This window comes from Pelophylax lessonae, assembly GCF_965119305.1.
Source record: "Pelophylax lessonae genome assembly, chromosome: 13".
NCBI lineage: Eukaryota > Metazoa > Chordata > Amphibia > Anura > Ranidae > Pelophylax > Pelophylax lessonae.
In genome coordinates, this window is record NC_138780.1 from 143,133,402 (window position 1) to 143,149,887 (window position 16,486).

The window sequence follows — 16,486 nt, forward strand, 5'->3', positions numbered from 1 at the left end:
ACAGGACTCCTATTTTTAAACTGTAAGACTATCAATATTTAAACAGTATAAACACAATATGGAATCTGACAATACACATAGCAAGTCATTTTCCTGGTTTGCACTTACAAAAGTCAACACAGCATGACAAATTATCAGCCCCTGATATTTACAGGCAGCTGTAAAAGTCACTGATTTCTACAAACTGTCAGTAAATCAACTGACGGTTGGCAACCCTGATCGGTAATCGCGCTCGGTCTTAAACCGGTAACAGTGCATCCCTACCTAAAAATTATTCTTTAATTAATTTATACAATACCTTGTTTGTACTGATTTTATTATGCTCAATGCAGGGTTGTCAATACATTTTTATACGCAGAACGTACTGGTGAATTATTCTCTCCAGTGATGCTAAATCAATCATAAAGTGCATAGTTTGACCTAGAGACATGCCAGACTTGAGATTTTGAAGGTTCTCCTTTACCTAGGTCATGCTATTGCTAGTAGTGGGAAATAACTTTCAACCCTGTACAGAATAAGTCCAGTTGAGTGTAACTTTTCCAGATTTGCAAGAGAAACTACTATCTTATCTCTTTCTAGTAAGGTTCTTCTGGCAAAAAAATCCGCCTGCACTCACAGAAGGCTGAACTCTGTACAAAAACTTCAGTGAACTACATTTTCGTGGGACAAGAATGCATAGCACAGTCATGAAAGCAGGGCCTAGGGAAAAAAAGTGGTGACCTATTTATTATTCCTACTTTGTTTCCAGATACATACAGATGAAATTATTAATATCTTTATTTTAAAAACAGTTTTTGTAGGCTATGTCTAAAATAATAATATTCATTTTCTTTTCTAGGATTTCTTAGGTAGAACCTGCTCCTAGAATCTCGGGGACATGGCTCCCCGGAAGAGAAGTAACCGGGGGATCTCCTTCATTTTCTGCTGTTTTCGGAGTAATGAGCATCCAGAGATTACGTATCGATTACGAAATGACAGCAACTTTGCCCTGCAGTCAATGGAGCCAGCATTGCCTGTCCCCCCAATTGAGGAGCTTGATCCTATGTTTGCAGAGCTGGTGGTAAGTGGACCTTTTATCACATAGTGCCAAAATGTATGCTGTGCATAATGTGTATATTGTACTGTACATTGACAACAGTCCCTGCCCTCAGGATGCTTACAATCTAGGGTCCCTATACATGCATACATACACATACTAGGGCCAGTTAACCTACCAGCATGTCTTTGGTGTGTGGAAAGAAATTGGAGTACGCAGAGGAAACCCATGCAAGTGCAGGAAAAGCATGCAAACTCAATGCAGGTACTGTCCTTATTGCCCCTAGTGCTAATGCTCTTTGTTTGCATGCCTTCAAACGTTCTAAACAAAGGGCCAGTTTACTGTCCTTAAGACTTTTTGGGGGGGGGGGGCAGACTGGCCAGTGAGAGTAGAAATTGTCCCGACATCAGTAAAACTGTGCCCCATCTTTGGCATTAGGGTGAGGAATGATGCCCGTCATTGGTGTCAGTGGGAGAAATGGTGCGCCATTGTTGTCAGTAGCAGGAATTATGCCCAATTGTTGGGGTCTATAGTGCCCCAATGGCCATTTAATGGCAAGAAAAGGGCTGCATTTGGCCATCTGGCTGCAGTTTAGAGACCACTTCTTTAAACAAAAGAGAATTAAATATATATATTTTTTTGTCATGTTTATTCCCAGCAGATCCTAGTGTAACTGGGAGGGGTTCAAGGATGCCTCACTGCCCATCACTTCCAGTGAGACATCTGTCTATCAGTAACCTCTGACTCAGGATCCAGCAGGATATATTAAGTGAAAGAGACTGTTATGCAAATGCTTGTTTGGACTCTGGGATCCTGAATACAGATGACGTTTATACAGCTTTCCTGGTAATAATGAGTAACGTGGTGCTGCATCCTGTAATATTACCCCACAGCAAGGTGTCTTATTTGCATTGCAAGAGAGCGCCAGAATGCCAAGTCATTTCTACCATTATGCTTCCATGTTTGCTTAACATTTGCATGTCTTTTTTATTTACCTACACAGTATATTTTTAGCTTGTAATGTAGTTGCGTTCACATGTAGACGCCAGTTGGTGATGTGATAATGTTTCTGTAGCTACGAATGAGCGTGCACAAATATCATGGTATGGAAAGAAGTAAAGTTGGTGTTTATATGTGATCTGTAGAGATTAATCAAATAAGTTGGCCACACGTGTTCTACTCTGAGCAATCTCTGTACAATGTCCTTCATGTTTGCCAAAACTTTATAATCTGGGGGACTCCGTAAACAATCTACTCATTTCATAAATTGTGGGTTGTGGATCTAAAGGAGATTTTAAATTCGGATTGTATTCATAGTCCGCCAAAAAGTCCAGATGTCATATTTGAGTGGCGGTTAGAAAATAAAATAGATGAACAACAACAACTGCCGTGCTCAGAACAGGGGAACCTCCTTCAGTTCTAAGATAGTCCACAAACCGGTGCTTTGGCTCCGATGTCTTCCAGACGATGTGAGCAATAGAATCCAGTAAAGGAGTTGGGAACTCCAAATCCATATAAAAGATTTTTTGGTTACATATAAAAGAGCATACAAAGGGACTAACGGGTTTCGGAAAACCGCCTTGGTCACAGCACAAAATTTAAAATGAGATACAGGGGTATATATAGTGTATAGAAGGCTGCAACCATCCAGCAAGCAATACAACAATACATGCTAATTAAAAATACAAATTGATTAATTTGTAAGCAGGTGTATAACTAAAAAAATGGTGGACCTAGATATCATTGACATTGAAGCGAATAAATCACAATTCATGCCAAAGACAAAGGAACAAAATACAAATGAGGACAAAAACCAATACAGGGAATGTCCGATATAGAAAAAAATTTAATATAATTAAATATTCAAAAAAATGGATAGACACGTATGCAATATTAGCTTAAAGACTGTTGTAGCTAAATATTTGTCCTACTTCAGAAAAAGGTTCATATCATACCTGTGGGAATTCTTGTATGAAGTCTAAAAATCCACCAGACCTCCCTTTTATGGAGCTTCCAGTGGATAACAACCCATTGGGGAGATCCTTTAACCTTCTCCAAGCCACAAAATTTAAAAGAACCCATGTTGCCAGCATGAGTTGGTTAAAGTGCTTTGAGACACTTGACAAGCCCTTGTAGCTAGCATAAGATGCTCCGTGATAATGCTCACTTATTCTAACCCGTAAGGGGCGCAACGTGCTGCCCACATATTGCAGTTTGCATGATGTGCATTCCACAGCATAGACCGCATTGGGAGTACTGCAATTAATATAGTTACGAATGGTGAACTCTTTTTCTGGTGGCACAAGCAGTGATAGTTTTGTGTTTATTGCGGTGTTAGTTGCAAAAACGGCAAGTGCTTGAGCCACATATATACGAGCCATAGACCTATAACCATGTCTTGTTCTGACCAGACGACTGAAATAGGCTTGGAATGTTACCTAGGGCAGTGGTTCTCAAATCCGGTCCTCGGGACCCACCAACAGGCCAGGTTTGCAAGATAACTAAATTACATCACAGGTGATCTCATTTGCTTCTCAGTGATTGCAGTATTCTAGTCTGCATCCCCCAAGGTAATACTTAAAATCTGGCCTGTTAGTGGGTCCCGAGGACCGGATTTGAGAACCACTGACCTAGGGTATGAGAGCGACGGCTCGAGAACTTGCAGACCAAACAGGAGCAAGACCAGGATTTGCATATAAAACTGGCAGATAATTGGAAATACCTTTTGACAGAGTGTTTGTAATCCAAAAAAAAAATCCTGTTCACTTTTAGATGGTTAAACAGCACAGTGCTTGTGCTGTCCAACCTGCCCCTCTGGAAGCTGTAAAAAACTCAGCTGATCCTGCCAGTTTCTGCCCTCATTCCTGTAATCTCACCATGGTTTATCATGGCTGCTGAGTCCCGACACCATGGCCGGTGGCCTCCATGCAGCTCTCCTCTGTGCTCCTCTGTTCTCTCCCCCCCTCGTGCCTCTGCCTGTCAGCTCGGGAGTATGTGTCGGAGTATTAGGGCTGCCAGGAGTCATGTGAGTGGCGTAAAGATACTTCACAAAAAGGTATTTAGAGGCTTTGATTTTAACCACTTAGGGACCGGAAAGGTTTTACCCCCTTTAATGACCAGGCCATTTTTTGCGATATGGCACGTTTTTTCCCCCCCACAAATAGAGCTTTCTTTTGGTGGTATTTGATCACCTCTGTGATATTTATTTTTTGCCCTATAAACAAAAAAATAAGCGACAATTCTGAAAAAAATATATATATTTTTTACTTTCTGCTATAAAACATTTTTAAAATTTTAATTTCTTCATAGTTTTAGGCCAATATGTATTCTGCTACATCAGTGTTTTTCAACCTTTTTTGTGCAAAGGCTCACCTTTTTCATGAAAAAAATCACGAGGCACACCAACATTAGAAAATGTTAAAAAAATTTAACTCTGTGCCTATATTGACTATATATAAAGTAATTCTCTTGAATAGGAATCAAATAAACACAAAGAAATTATTTTATAATTACTATATTATGAATGCGTGGTGGTGGGGACAAGGTGCCTTCCAAGGGGGAGGCTGCGCAGAGAGCATGGGGTGGCAGCATGCCCCCTCCTTCTGAATCATACCAGGCCACATCCCTTTTAACACTGCGAGGGTACCTTTCAAAATGAAGCCCCCCCCCCCCCCAACTCTTTGTAAGGCAACTTGTTCCCAGGTTGAGGAGACAAAGATGTAATTTCTACATCTTGCTCCCAGAAGGGATCATGTGACTCACCGGCATGTGCCGGGGGCCTATTAGAGTGGAAGCCCCTTTATAGTAAAGGTGCCCCCAAATATCTGATCCCCAATAACCTCCAAAATTGAATAAACACACAAATCATGAAAAAGTATTTTTCTAAAAATTCCATAAATAAAAAACAATGTCACCTGCTGTACAGTAAATTCATTATCAATTTCCAACATCGGGGCAGGCAACAATGTAGAGCCAGCCTCAATCTTGAAGACCCAGCACCACACCACAATGTCCTCCTACCTGATAATGTTGCCCAGGCTGCCTGTCACCACCACGACGTGCTGTCTGACACAGTCTTCTTCTTCTCCAGGTTCTGTGACGGTGAGTCCCACGCTGCGCACCTGCAGACAGTGCAGTGCGCGCTGAAAGTGGGTGGAGGTGGAGCCAAATTGTAAAAGGCGGGGACTGGGAGGCGGCGGGGCAGCGGCCTGGAGGAGAAGAGGCTCAGAAGGGGTGACGTCACTGGTTGCTAGATGGTAAGCGGCCTCTAGCCTAGCAACCAGTGCTCCCCGCAGAGAGAGAGAGCGCTGCAGCCACAGGACAGAGGCAGAGAGAGCAGCAGCGCCGCCGCAGCCACAGGACACGAGCGGATGATAGATGGTCAGTAAGGCGGTTCTGCAAACTGCCAAAGCTTCGGATGAAATTGGAATTGTTCCCACGGCACACCAGGCAATATCTCACGGCACACTAGTGTGCCGCGGCACAGTGGTTGAAAAACACTGTGCTACATGTTTTTGGTAAAAAAAAAAAAAATTCCAATAAGCGTATGTTGATTGGTTTGCGCAAAAGTTATCGCGCCTACAAACTAGGGGAAAGATATTTGTCACTTTTATTGATTTTATTTTTTTTTACTAGTAATGGCGACGACATTGCGGCGGACAGATCGGACACCTAACTGACATTTTTGACACATTTGAGGAGACCAGTGACATTACTAAAGTAATCAGTGCTAAAAATATATGCACGGTTACGGTACTAATGACACTGGCAGGGAAGGGGTTAACACCAGGGGCGATCAAAGGGTTAAATATGTTTCTATCTTTATGGAGGATGGGCTCCGTGGATGAACACAGAAACCTGTGTTCCTACATAAGAGGAACACAGGATCCCTGTGTTCATCACTGACAGAACAGCGGTCTGCCGTGTTTACTTCGGTAGACCGCCATTCTGTCTCCATGGGGAGCGATCGTGAGTGCCCGGCAGACATTGCGGCTGTCGGATCCGGCGATTGGCTTTCCTTCTAGCCAATCGGCACGTTCGCCCAAACAAACTGCTACACGAAGCAACATACATGTACTTTGTTTCGCGTAACAGAGCCGACCTGCCGCAGTAAAAGTATGGCAGCTGGTCGGCAAGTGGTTAACAAACAATTACATAGTGCAGGATGACAGCCTAAAATAGGGGGACTGGACATCATAATGTAGGGTTACAAACCCTTTAATGTCTTGTGAGAAAGTAGTAACAAAGATAATAGGGTTTTGAGTATGTTGAGAAGGATCTGCTCTGATATTTTTCAAAGTCGAGAAGCGATGATCTCCCATTTATGAAGAGCATGGGAATGGACCATATTGGTGTATGCATCACTGGTGAGAGTGACATCCAAAAAGTTTATACTGCTCAGGTAGCTCTCAAAATGAAATTCCAAATATAAGGAGTTATTTGCATATGTGATGGACACCAAGTCCCCAGCTGAATCAACCCAAACTAAAATCAAGTCGTTAATGTAGTTGCCATACCATCTGATGGCACCCATGCAGGGGTTGGTGTGAGAGAAGAGCAATTCCTCCTCCCACCACCCCATATACAGGTTAGCTAAGGAAGGTAAAAATTTAGCCCTCGTGAATGCCCCTCTTCATTGCAAGTAATAAGTCTGATCAAAAATAAAATAATTATGTTCCAAAGGAAAAGCAACAGACATTACAATAAATTCCCACAGATCTTTGTCATACATGCTATAGAAACAAAGGTGAAATTTAAAAGCCTGAAGCGCTCGATCATGTGGGATTTTACATCCATGGTAACCCAGAGAAGAGTGTCCTGCCAAGTGGCAATCTCTGTATGATACAAAAGTGTGAAGGTTTCCCTAATATAACCTGGCAATCTGGTGACCAAAGGCTGGAAACATTGGTCTATCCATTGTTAGTCTTTCAAATTAAGAGCCAATGCCTGCAACTATAGGTCAGCCCAGTGTTCTTATGTAACTTGGGTAGATGATGAAAGACTGGGACTAATGGATTATCAACAAGGAGGAATTGAGCCTTCTTCAAGGTGAGGACTCCCATCTCCACACCAGTGTCCAAAAGACATGACAATTGAGTCTTCATAATATTGGTGGGGTTGGCATGTAAAATTCAGTAAGTGGAGGTATCGTCTCAGAGCCTCTTTGTTCTAGTCCTCTAAATCAAGTACCATAACATTTCCACCCTTATCTGCCTCCCTTATGACCATGTCAGTATTGGAGCTGAGTAATTTTAGAGCTGGTCTTTCAGACTGTGTGGGATTATCCCCTTGGGGGGTGAAAGCTGTTGTGATACCTGATTTAAACTCCTCAAGGTCTTTTTAAAAAAGAGCCTGGAAAGTCTCTACCACACTACTCCTGTGTGTATAGGATAGAAATATCGATCACCCTTTTGTATCGTGTCAATCTCTACTCCACACAAACCACCATTTGATTCAGAGTGCAGCCTATCCAGCGCAGATCTCACAACTAAATCCTGGAAATGAAAGGTATTAACATCACTATTGTTCAATTTAGAAAAACTCCCATCAGAACCCTGAGGGGAATCACTAGTGGTAAAAATAAAATACTCAGATTGGCTGATATGCTGAAGACTTCTTTCCCTTTTACGCAGCATTCTGTCCAGTTAAAATAATTTTTCGTTAATTTTGGTTTTTATAAAAACCATTCCTGTAATACTCGTGCAATGATTTGCCACTCTTGTTAAATGCCACAAATCACATTTATACCAGGTATACAAGGTCCAATTAATTTGGCTGGTAGTGATGTGAGCCTTGTGTGAGATATTTTCAGTGTTCAGTTGACTGACAAACAGAAATTAGTGTTTCTGAAAGGAAAAATACGTATATATGTATTCTCATCAGGCAAGATAAATCGACCTTCTCTATGCGAAGTCCGCTTTAAGTAGCTGTACAAGTAGACGGTCACACTCCTGGCCAGTAGTCACTGAACTGGTGCAAGTTTACTGTCAAATAAGTCAGAACTCCTGATATGCCCACTTGTTCTACAGCAGGGATTCTCAAACTACGGCCCTCCAGCTGTTGCAGAACTACATGTTCCATGAGGCATTGTAAAACTCTGACATTCACAGACATAACTAGGCATGATGGAAATTGTAGTTCCTGAACAACTGGAGGGCCATAGTTTGAACACCCCCAGGATTAGAGTATAAAACCAGAGGAAATCGGCCTGCCAGCATTTTAGAAGTTCTGCACTGGCAGCTGTAGGGTAAGTTTGATCATAATAATTGAAAGCGCTGCTGTATGCTGTGTGCCCAGGGCTCTTGCCAAAATGTGGAAGTAAGCTCACACATTATGGCAGATTTGTCTCCAAAAGTGCCTTTCTCCAGCAATGCATTGTCTACACTCAACCTCATCCCTCTATTGCCAACGCTTTCTCGTTCTTCTTCCAGTTCTTGAGTCTCAGTGAGTCTTCTCCATTGATTGGCAAAGAATGAGTTGACTCCCACTTATGCCCCTGGCAGTTCTTTCATCCTGACACTCCGCTCTTACAATAGAATACTGAACTGTAGATGTACGGCTGTCCATGTGCTATTAAAAATCTTGGGAGCAGGAAGGGTATACGGTTTAACAGCAGAAAAGAAGTACAGGATCTCTTCTACCATGTAACTGTACCAGCTACCAACTTTTTTTAAATGTACTTTTGTTCCACTTTACCCTAACAGCCTGTTTTTAAAGTTTTTTTAGGAGCGCTGAACGCTATAAATTGTCTATTACGCTGTCATAGATTGAGTCCTTAGATAGAGGCTGCTCTCCAACAATGGGGTTATTAGCAGGGATCCCCAAGGTTAGCATTGGAGTGTTTGAAGGAAAGGAACATTGGTGGTGCCCTCTTCCTTCTAACACTCCCATGAAATTAAAAAATTGGATTTAATGCAAAAGGAAACCTTTTAGAAACCTTGTGCAGTCTGTACAAGCACTTGGCTAGAAACAACACGTAGTTCATACACTTTAATGCTGTATTTTTTTTGCCAACGTCTACCAGCTCTTTCATTGTGAATATGTGTGGACATCCTCCCCCCCACTGTTTAATTAGCTGTCGTGATTATATGTACTGTTTTCATGTGGGCACCGTTCCAGGGACACAGTGTATTCTGTGTGCGTAATGACTGAATCTTCAGCTTTTTAGTTAAGAAAGGACATGACATGGAACAGGAAGTGTTGATTGTTACTTCCTGTATCCCGGCTTTGGGACCTATCCATATGACCATAGCAGAGAACGAGAAAGGATAGGAAGTATAGACATGTATTGGAGGAAGGAGACATTAAATCATACATCCTCTTCAATATACATTACACAGGCATTGTAAAAAAGGGAAAACAAAACAATACACAGGAGTCCATAAAGTGCAACACAGCATATTAGATGTTTTATAATGGCTGTGCCTAGCCATTTTAACTCCTCAGTCTTATTGATTCTTGCAGTTATGTGATCCAGTAATTGCTGTGTAGACAGAATCCAAAGTCACAAAATGTGGAGAAGCTGCGAGAAGGCCATGAGGGTTTCTGTATGTACTTAAAAAGACAGCATTTTAGGTCATCCAGTCATACTGTCGGATATTTAGGGACAGTCACAGGTTTTGGAAATTGTTGAAATTTGCTGAAATTGTCCCTTTTTGATCATGGTATATTTACACCACTGGAACACCCTGTCGACTTAATTTTTATTGTTTGCCCTTCATCACCCAGTAAACAGAAGAACGTGTTCCAGGTTTTGTTGGCCTTTGCAGCTCATTTAAACTAAAAGGGCTGCCTTTAGAGAGAAAACTTAATCTTGCTCATTAAGGGCAAAGTGACAGGGTCTGCTAAAAAAGCCCCCCCCCCCCCCCCCCCCCACCAACCCACTGATCCTCACCCTGCCTGTGTTCCCCTGCCTCTCCTTTTCTTTTACAGCCAAACCTAAAATCCCCAGGGTGTTTAGGGGGAGCAATGTCAACCACCCTGTCTAGTGCCAGTGCTTGGGTTTAGCAGTTGGCTTTGAAACCTAGCACTACCACAGGGGAGGAGGTAACATGCTCCTCTAAACCAAAAACGCTAGGTATTCTCACTGCCTGCAAAGAGGGATCACCAGCAAGGCGAGTGCCAGTTGCTGTCCTAAAAGGACAGGGTGACAGTGACTCTTTAATGCACAAGTATTTCACGTTAATGTGCATGCGGTAATGCGCATGGGAAAGGGCCTTAACCTTTCCTTTTTACCTTTTCATTCCTATTAAAGTTAAGAACTTGTATTTGAATATACTGTACAGGTGTTAACAGCCTGGCTGTGATAGATCAATAAAAATTTTAAGGGCTTACTTTCTTGATGCTCAACCTGCGGCTCATGCAGCCTTTTGGTGCTTTTTTGTGTGGCCCTCGAGACTCCTGCTGGCACTAATCTGTTTCCCTATTGCCCTGTTATAGTAGTGATTTCTAGCAGCCTTATGTAATATGTATTCAGTCTCCTGAAGCATGTCCCCAGTCTCCGGCAACTCCTATACCATGTTCACAGTCTGATAGTCTCTTAAATCATGTCTGATTCTCTGTCCATCTTTTACATTACAGTATGTTCCGCAATCTCTGACCATCTCCTGTATTAGGTCCACAGTCTCTGACCTTTCTCTTATATCATGCCCAAAGTCTTTGACTATACCCCGTTGTGTGCCTGCTGCCTCTGATAACGAATATTCCCTGATTTTTATGTGCGGCCCTTTGGTGGTGTTGGGGCCCGCACTTGAGACCCCTGTATCAATAAAGTTGACCACCACTTGTTAAATACTGACTTTCCCCGAAAAAAAGCGGCTACTGATTCCTTTTGGTGCTGGCTTTGTCTGAGGGCCTGTGCGCTTCATTTATCACGTCTTTCTAATGTAAAATTTTAATAAATACCCAGACTTATTAGACAGAGCTCCGTGGAAAAAGTTTGATTTTTTTTTTTTTTTGGATAGTTTTTTATGTTTCAAATTGCACAGTAAATTGTGCTCATTTAAAGTGTACATTTTTTTTTCTATAGGGATCCTATAAAACTAAATTTAACTGCAAAATTATAGCCAGCATGTTTTCTTAACAGTAACCTTCCAGACTGAGTATTAGAAAGGTAAATTGCATGTTTTCCTTTAATAATTACAGGGCTGGAATATAAAGTCGCTGTTGAAACCGTAACATACAGGGCATTTGTCGACTTTCAGTTTTAATATGAGGGGGAGGGCAGGGCTGGTGGTATATGGATTTGTTTGATGTTGATTTATATCTACCAGCTTGGCTTTAAAGAGCAAATGATGGTGTTATTCTTACTTCAAAAGAGAGGCTTTGCACCCAGGCATCTGCTGTTAATTTATACAGCAAATGAAAGACAAGCGTCTAGGGCCAAGCACAGGTAATCAATATTAAGAGCCCTCTGTTTTATGTTTACCTGCCATGTGTAAGGGAGGCAAGCAGCTGGCAGATTAAGTGGCTTCAAAGGTCTTTGGTGTTTATAGAGTCACCTGCTTAAAACCTGCTTAGAGAGAATACTAAAATGTTTCTTATAAGTGTATAAATATACACTTTGGTTAAACATGAAAATTTCACCTTTGAATTTACTTAGGCGAAACAGTCTGCTGGTTGAGTGACTCGTATTTTCAGTTTTCATACGTCTCAAGAGCTTGCTATTCTGTTCTCTTAACTCCTGTCGTTGCAAGCATATTTGCTTTCTCAATGGTCCTGAATCTGATCCTGTATAAATGTAGGCCTACAGTACCTGTCTTTCAGAGCCCACTGTAGACTTGTCCTCTCCCACTGGATCCAGAGAGGGAGGTTGCAGAGAATAATGTGAGCAAAAGCTGCAGTCCCAATAAAAAGCAGCCTGAAACGGTGATGAATAGGTCTGCAATACTTTATTATAGGTATGGGGACAAAAGGCCACCTCCCCCAGATGAGGAGACAATTGCTAGACTTGCCATCACATGGAGGCAAGAGAGGACTTTAACCCTGTTTTGAAGTGAAACTTTAGTCAGAAAATTAAGTCCTGCTAGGTGACTTCAGGCTGGCCCATTTTGTAGGTTTAACTATGTAAAATATTAAAAATTGGTGTCTATACTGTTTTAAATCCAGGAATAAGTTGTCTCACTCTGCTCTGCACATACTAAGTTGCTGTCCATTTTTAGGCACTGTGTAGAGGCAGATCTGCTGACAGCCTTAAACCCTCCTATCCGTTATAGCAAAGGAAGCCGCTTCTGTTTGATCTGCAACTGCCATGGTGCCTCACGTGATCAGCTATGACACTAGCCATTTGATAGTTTGACAGTTTGGTTGAAGACACAAACAAATGACAGTCAGCATTCTGGAAAGGAACAGTTTTTTTTTTAACGGATTTAAATCAATGTGTTTAGTTCTGCTTTATTATTTACTGCTGGGGATTTGGGCTTCAAAAAAATGTCAGCCTCCGGCAGGAGGAAACCTGGGCAATAGTGGAGGCAATTCATAGCACACACTAATCTTGGTTGCATAATTATTAAAGTGGAATGTATGTTCTTTACTAAAGAACATTATTTTTTTATCAAGTCTTTAGGAGTAAATTTCTGCTTTATGTTTCAAACATCAACAATGGGCTGTAACAGTTTTTCTACTCTACCAGGAGGGTTTTCTACAATATTTTGGAGTGTATCTGTAGAAATTTGTGTTCCATCAGCCAGTAGAGCAAATCCAGATATCCAGGCGCTCCTGGGGTGCCTAGTATATAAAGGATAAAAGCTGGCCAGTGGGCCATAAACGATGTCCCTATGCTGCCAGCCAGTGAGGCATAGGATAAGGTGCTGGACCAAGATGTAACACGTGTTGGTGGTGCATAGGAACAACATAGAAAGGATCCAAGGGGAATGCAGATGAGATGTCCGGTAAATGAAAGCTCAGTTTATTGATTAAAAAGGGGAACAATGTACATACCACCCTGGGTCTGGAGTCAGGCAGGGGCACTGTCAAGAATATAGACTGGATGGCCGATTGCCAAACGCCGCTGTGTGCTGAGATGAAAGGAATCCTTGCCGGAGCCAGCCGGCGCGAGGATGAGCAGTCACTGTGCTGCTCCACGCTCTAGTGCGGTATCCGGAAGTGAATCACTCGCCTTGCATGAACCAGGGTGGAACGCAAACGTCCATTGCCATCACTACGCATTTCTCGTGCATGTGCTTTATCGAGTCCAACGCGCAGTCACGGCAACGGAGGACGTTTGCGTTCCACCCTGGTTCCTGCAAGGCGAGTGATTCACTTCCGGATACCGCACTAGAGCGTGGAGCAGCGCAGTGACTGCTTATCCTCGTGCCGGCTGACTCCGGCAAGGATTCCTTTCATCTCAGCACCCAACGGCATTTGGCAATCAGCCATCCAGTCTCTATTCTTGACGGTGCCCCTGCCTGACTCCAGACCCAGGGTGGTATGTACATTGTTCCCCTTTTTAATCAATAAACTGAGCTTTCATTTACCGGACATCTCATCTGCATTCCCCTTGGATATGTTGTTCCTATGCACCGCCAACACGTGTTACATCAGCCAGTAGAGCATTTTGAGGTCAGGTTCTGATTTTGGGTGAAAAGGCCTGGCTCACATTTTGGCATTCCAGTTCACTGCAAAGTTGTAGAATAGGGGCACTCAAGTAGCTCCACACCAAACTCGAAAAATACCTCCACACCAAACTCAATAAATAGATTTGTATTGTATACGTATCCTTCATTGGTAACTGCTGAACACAATATTTTGGAGGGGTGTTCATATACCCTTGGCCATTTTTTGGAAGTATAGGCAAAGTACAAGGTAATTTTAAAAGAAGTCAGTTTGAGTTGGGATTGTAATGTAAACCTGTGTGTAAACTGAAACAACCTTGCTGAGATCCCACCAAAGTGATGGACCAAAGACTGGCTCCCTGCGGCAGTGCTGGCATCGACCTCCCCAGTGCCACCTAGAATATCCACTTTCTGTATTGCAGACTAGTTGCAGAAGTCTTTTTAGCGTTAAAATCTGCTAACATTAAAATTGTTCCAGAATTTTATTTATCTATAAGAATATGGACTTGTATATTTTCATAAGCATAAGCCATTGTCTGCAGTACCTGTGCAATTCAAAAATAATTCTGTGCTAGTGTAGACTGTGTTTAAAGATCTGATGGGGAGATCTAAAAAGGCGCGATGTGTATCATAGTCCCAATAAAGGGAAACTCGTTCTGCTGTGCAACATTTGTTTCATATTTCATGGTACATTTAAGGAACATTCCATATTGCCAAGTGAAAAGTCTAGCTCGCTGAAAAAAGATAACGCATCTTTTGTAATTTAGCAGAGCAAAATGTTGCTTTTTTTCCGCTATTTGGGGGAGGGGGGGGGGGTTCTTTGAATTTCTGAATTCCCCCAAATGCTGTGATAGTATCTTGTTCAGATACTTAGGAGGAAAGGTGTTGTTTTTATATGCTTTTTTGTCATTTAAGAAAAAAGTGTTTTTGGCAGATACACTCAATCACGCAAGGTATTTGATAGAAGATAGGGACAGTTTAGCCCACCTAGTTTCTCCGGTGTAAAAGAGTAATCAAATTAGGCTTGTCAGATTTTCACTTCATTTACAGTATACAAAAAATGGATCTGTCATTTGTCCACATGGAAAACCAAGCTACATCCTGGAGGATTCGGTGGATCTTTTTTTTTTTTCTTTTGTAGACCTGTAGAGCTTTAGGGTCCATCTGCACTAGGAGCAGAAAAAATGCCAGACCCTCTGGTAGAAAAGGCAGCATAAAAAAATGCTCACAGTGGCTTGTGTTGCACAAGGGTTTAGGAGAGTTTATGGGCATTTGATTTTATAAGCTTTTTTTCTGCCTGAAAACTCCTCTCAAAACGCAGGGAAGTGTTATTTTTGTTTTTTTATTTTTTTCTGCCTCTAAACTCTCCTCTTGAAATATGCTTCTAAACTTTCTAATGTGCATGGACACATAGGATAACATTGAGCTGCTTCTACATGCAGGAGAGAAAGACGCAGAACTTCTGTAGAAGCGGCATTTTTTAAGCCCAGTGTGCATGGACCCTTAAAATGGCAGTGTTATTTGCTCAACACAACACCCTCATTTTACTCCTTTTGCCCTCCATTTTATTTTATTTTTGTGAATGAGCCCAGCTATTGAAGGGGTGCATAATGATTTCGTTTTCTAATATATTGCAGCAATTTCTGTAAATAACTCCTTTTTTTTTTTCTCATCTTGCTCATAGGATGAACTGGACCTCACAGACAAGCACAGGGAAGCTATGTTTGCCCTTCCAGCTGAGAAGAAATGGCAGATTTACTGCAGCAAGAAAAAAGTAAGTGTGGTCAGCCATTCTTGAAAGAGGAGAATGGGATTTCAAAATAACAAACATTCATACTCACCTAGATGGATGCAGCATCAGTCCGATACTGCATCTGTCACCCACCACCTCTAAGACTGGGAACTGAGCGATCAAAGACCATTAATTGCTCAGTTCTCAGTCTTCAGTGAGCAGAGAACTGTTGACGTGTTACTAGAGCGCTGAACTGTGGAGGGGACAGTAGTGGCTGGCTCAGGCTCGGGAAGAGACAATGAGAGGCTGAGCCAGCTGCCAGTCGGACATCTGGGTTGATCCCGACATTAAAGTCGGGATCCCTCTAGAGCATGGATGCCCAACCTTATCATTGGTTTTCATGCTTGTAAATGTCAGCTTTCCAATGCCTCATTGGACTTTGTAGTTTTGCAACAGCTGAAGGGCCACAGGTTGATCACGCCTGCTCTAGAGTCTTGGCCGGCTGAGTGACATCGGAATGTGGGTTGCAGGAGTGCAGAACTAAGTGCACCCCTGTGACCCACTGGAGAAGTAGGGCCAAAAGAGCTTTGGCCCTACTTCTCTTTTAATACACAACAGGTTTCCTTTTGTTGATGTTAAGCTAAATTTGTTATGCATGCTATGAACCAAAAATTCCAGAGGTGACTCTTCTCGAATATTTCTCAATGTTGTGTTTTAAAAGGGGTTGTAAAAATTAAAGTTTTTTTTTTGTTTTTTTTTACACTAATGCATTCTCTGCATTTAGGTAAAAAACCTTTGAGGTGCAGCTCTCCCCACAGCCCTCCCCCCGTAAATAGTCACCTGAACCCAATCTCTGCCCAGCATTGTGCATGTCTGAAGCAGTCTTCTCCCCTCTCCCAGGCTTGGCTGAGAGCAGCCATTGGCTCGTTTTGCTGTCAGTCAAAACTTGTGAACAGAGATCAGGGGGTGGGGCTGAGCTGAGCCATCTGTCTGAATAGAAGCCAGCCTGCACGAGTGCCCCCATGGGAAGCGGGGGGAGGGGCCAGGGTTGCAGAAGAGGGACCCGAGAAGAGGCGGATCGGGGCTGCTCTGTGCAAAACCATTGCACAGTGCAGGTATGTAGAACATGTTTATTTTTTAAACAAAAAATTCCAGAAGGTTTACAAT

General features: G+C 42.3%; 1 protein-coding gene across 2 annotated transcripts in view; it reads left to right on the plus strand.

Moving 5' to 3' along the window:
- The window catches only part of DAAM1 (dishevelled associated activator of morphogenesis 1), a 188,778-nt gene that overhangs the window by 43,913 nt on the left and 128,379 nt on the right, over nt 1–16,486 (plus strand). For both annotated transcript variants that reach the window (XM_082275428.1, XM_082275429.1), the window contains exons 2-3: nt 839–1,060; nt 15,272–15,361. In XM_082275428.1, coding sequence (XP_082131554.1) covers nt 878–1,060; nt 15,272–15,361 — 273 coding nt within the window. In that variant the 5' untranslated portion in view covers nt 839–877. The remainder of the gene's footprint in view (nt 1–838; nt 1,061–15,271; nt 15,362–16,486) is intronic.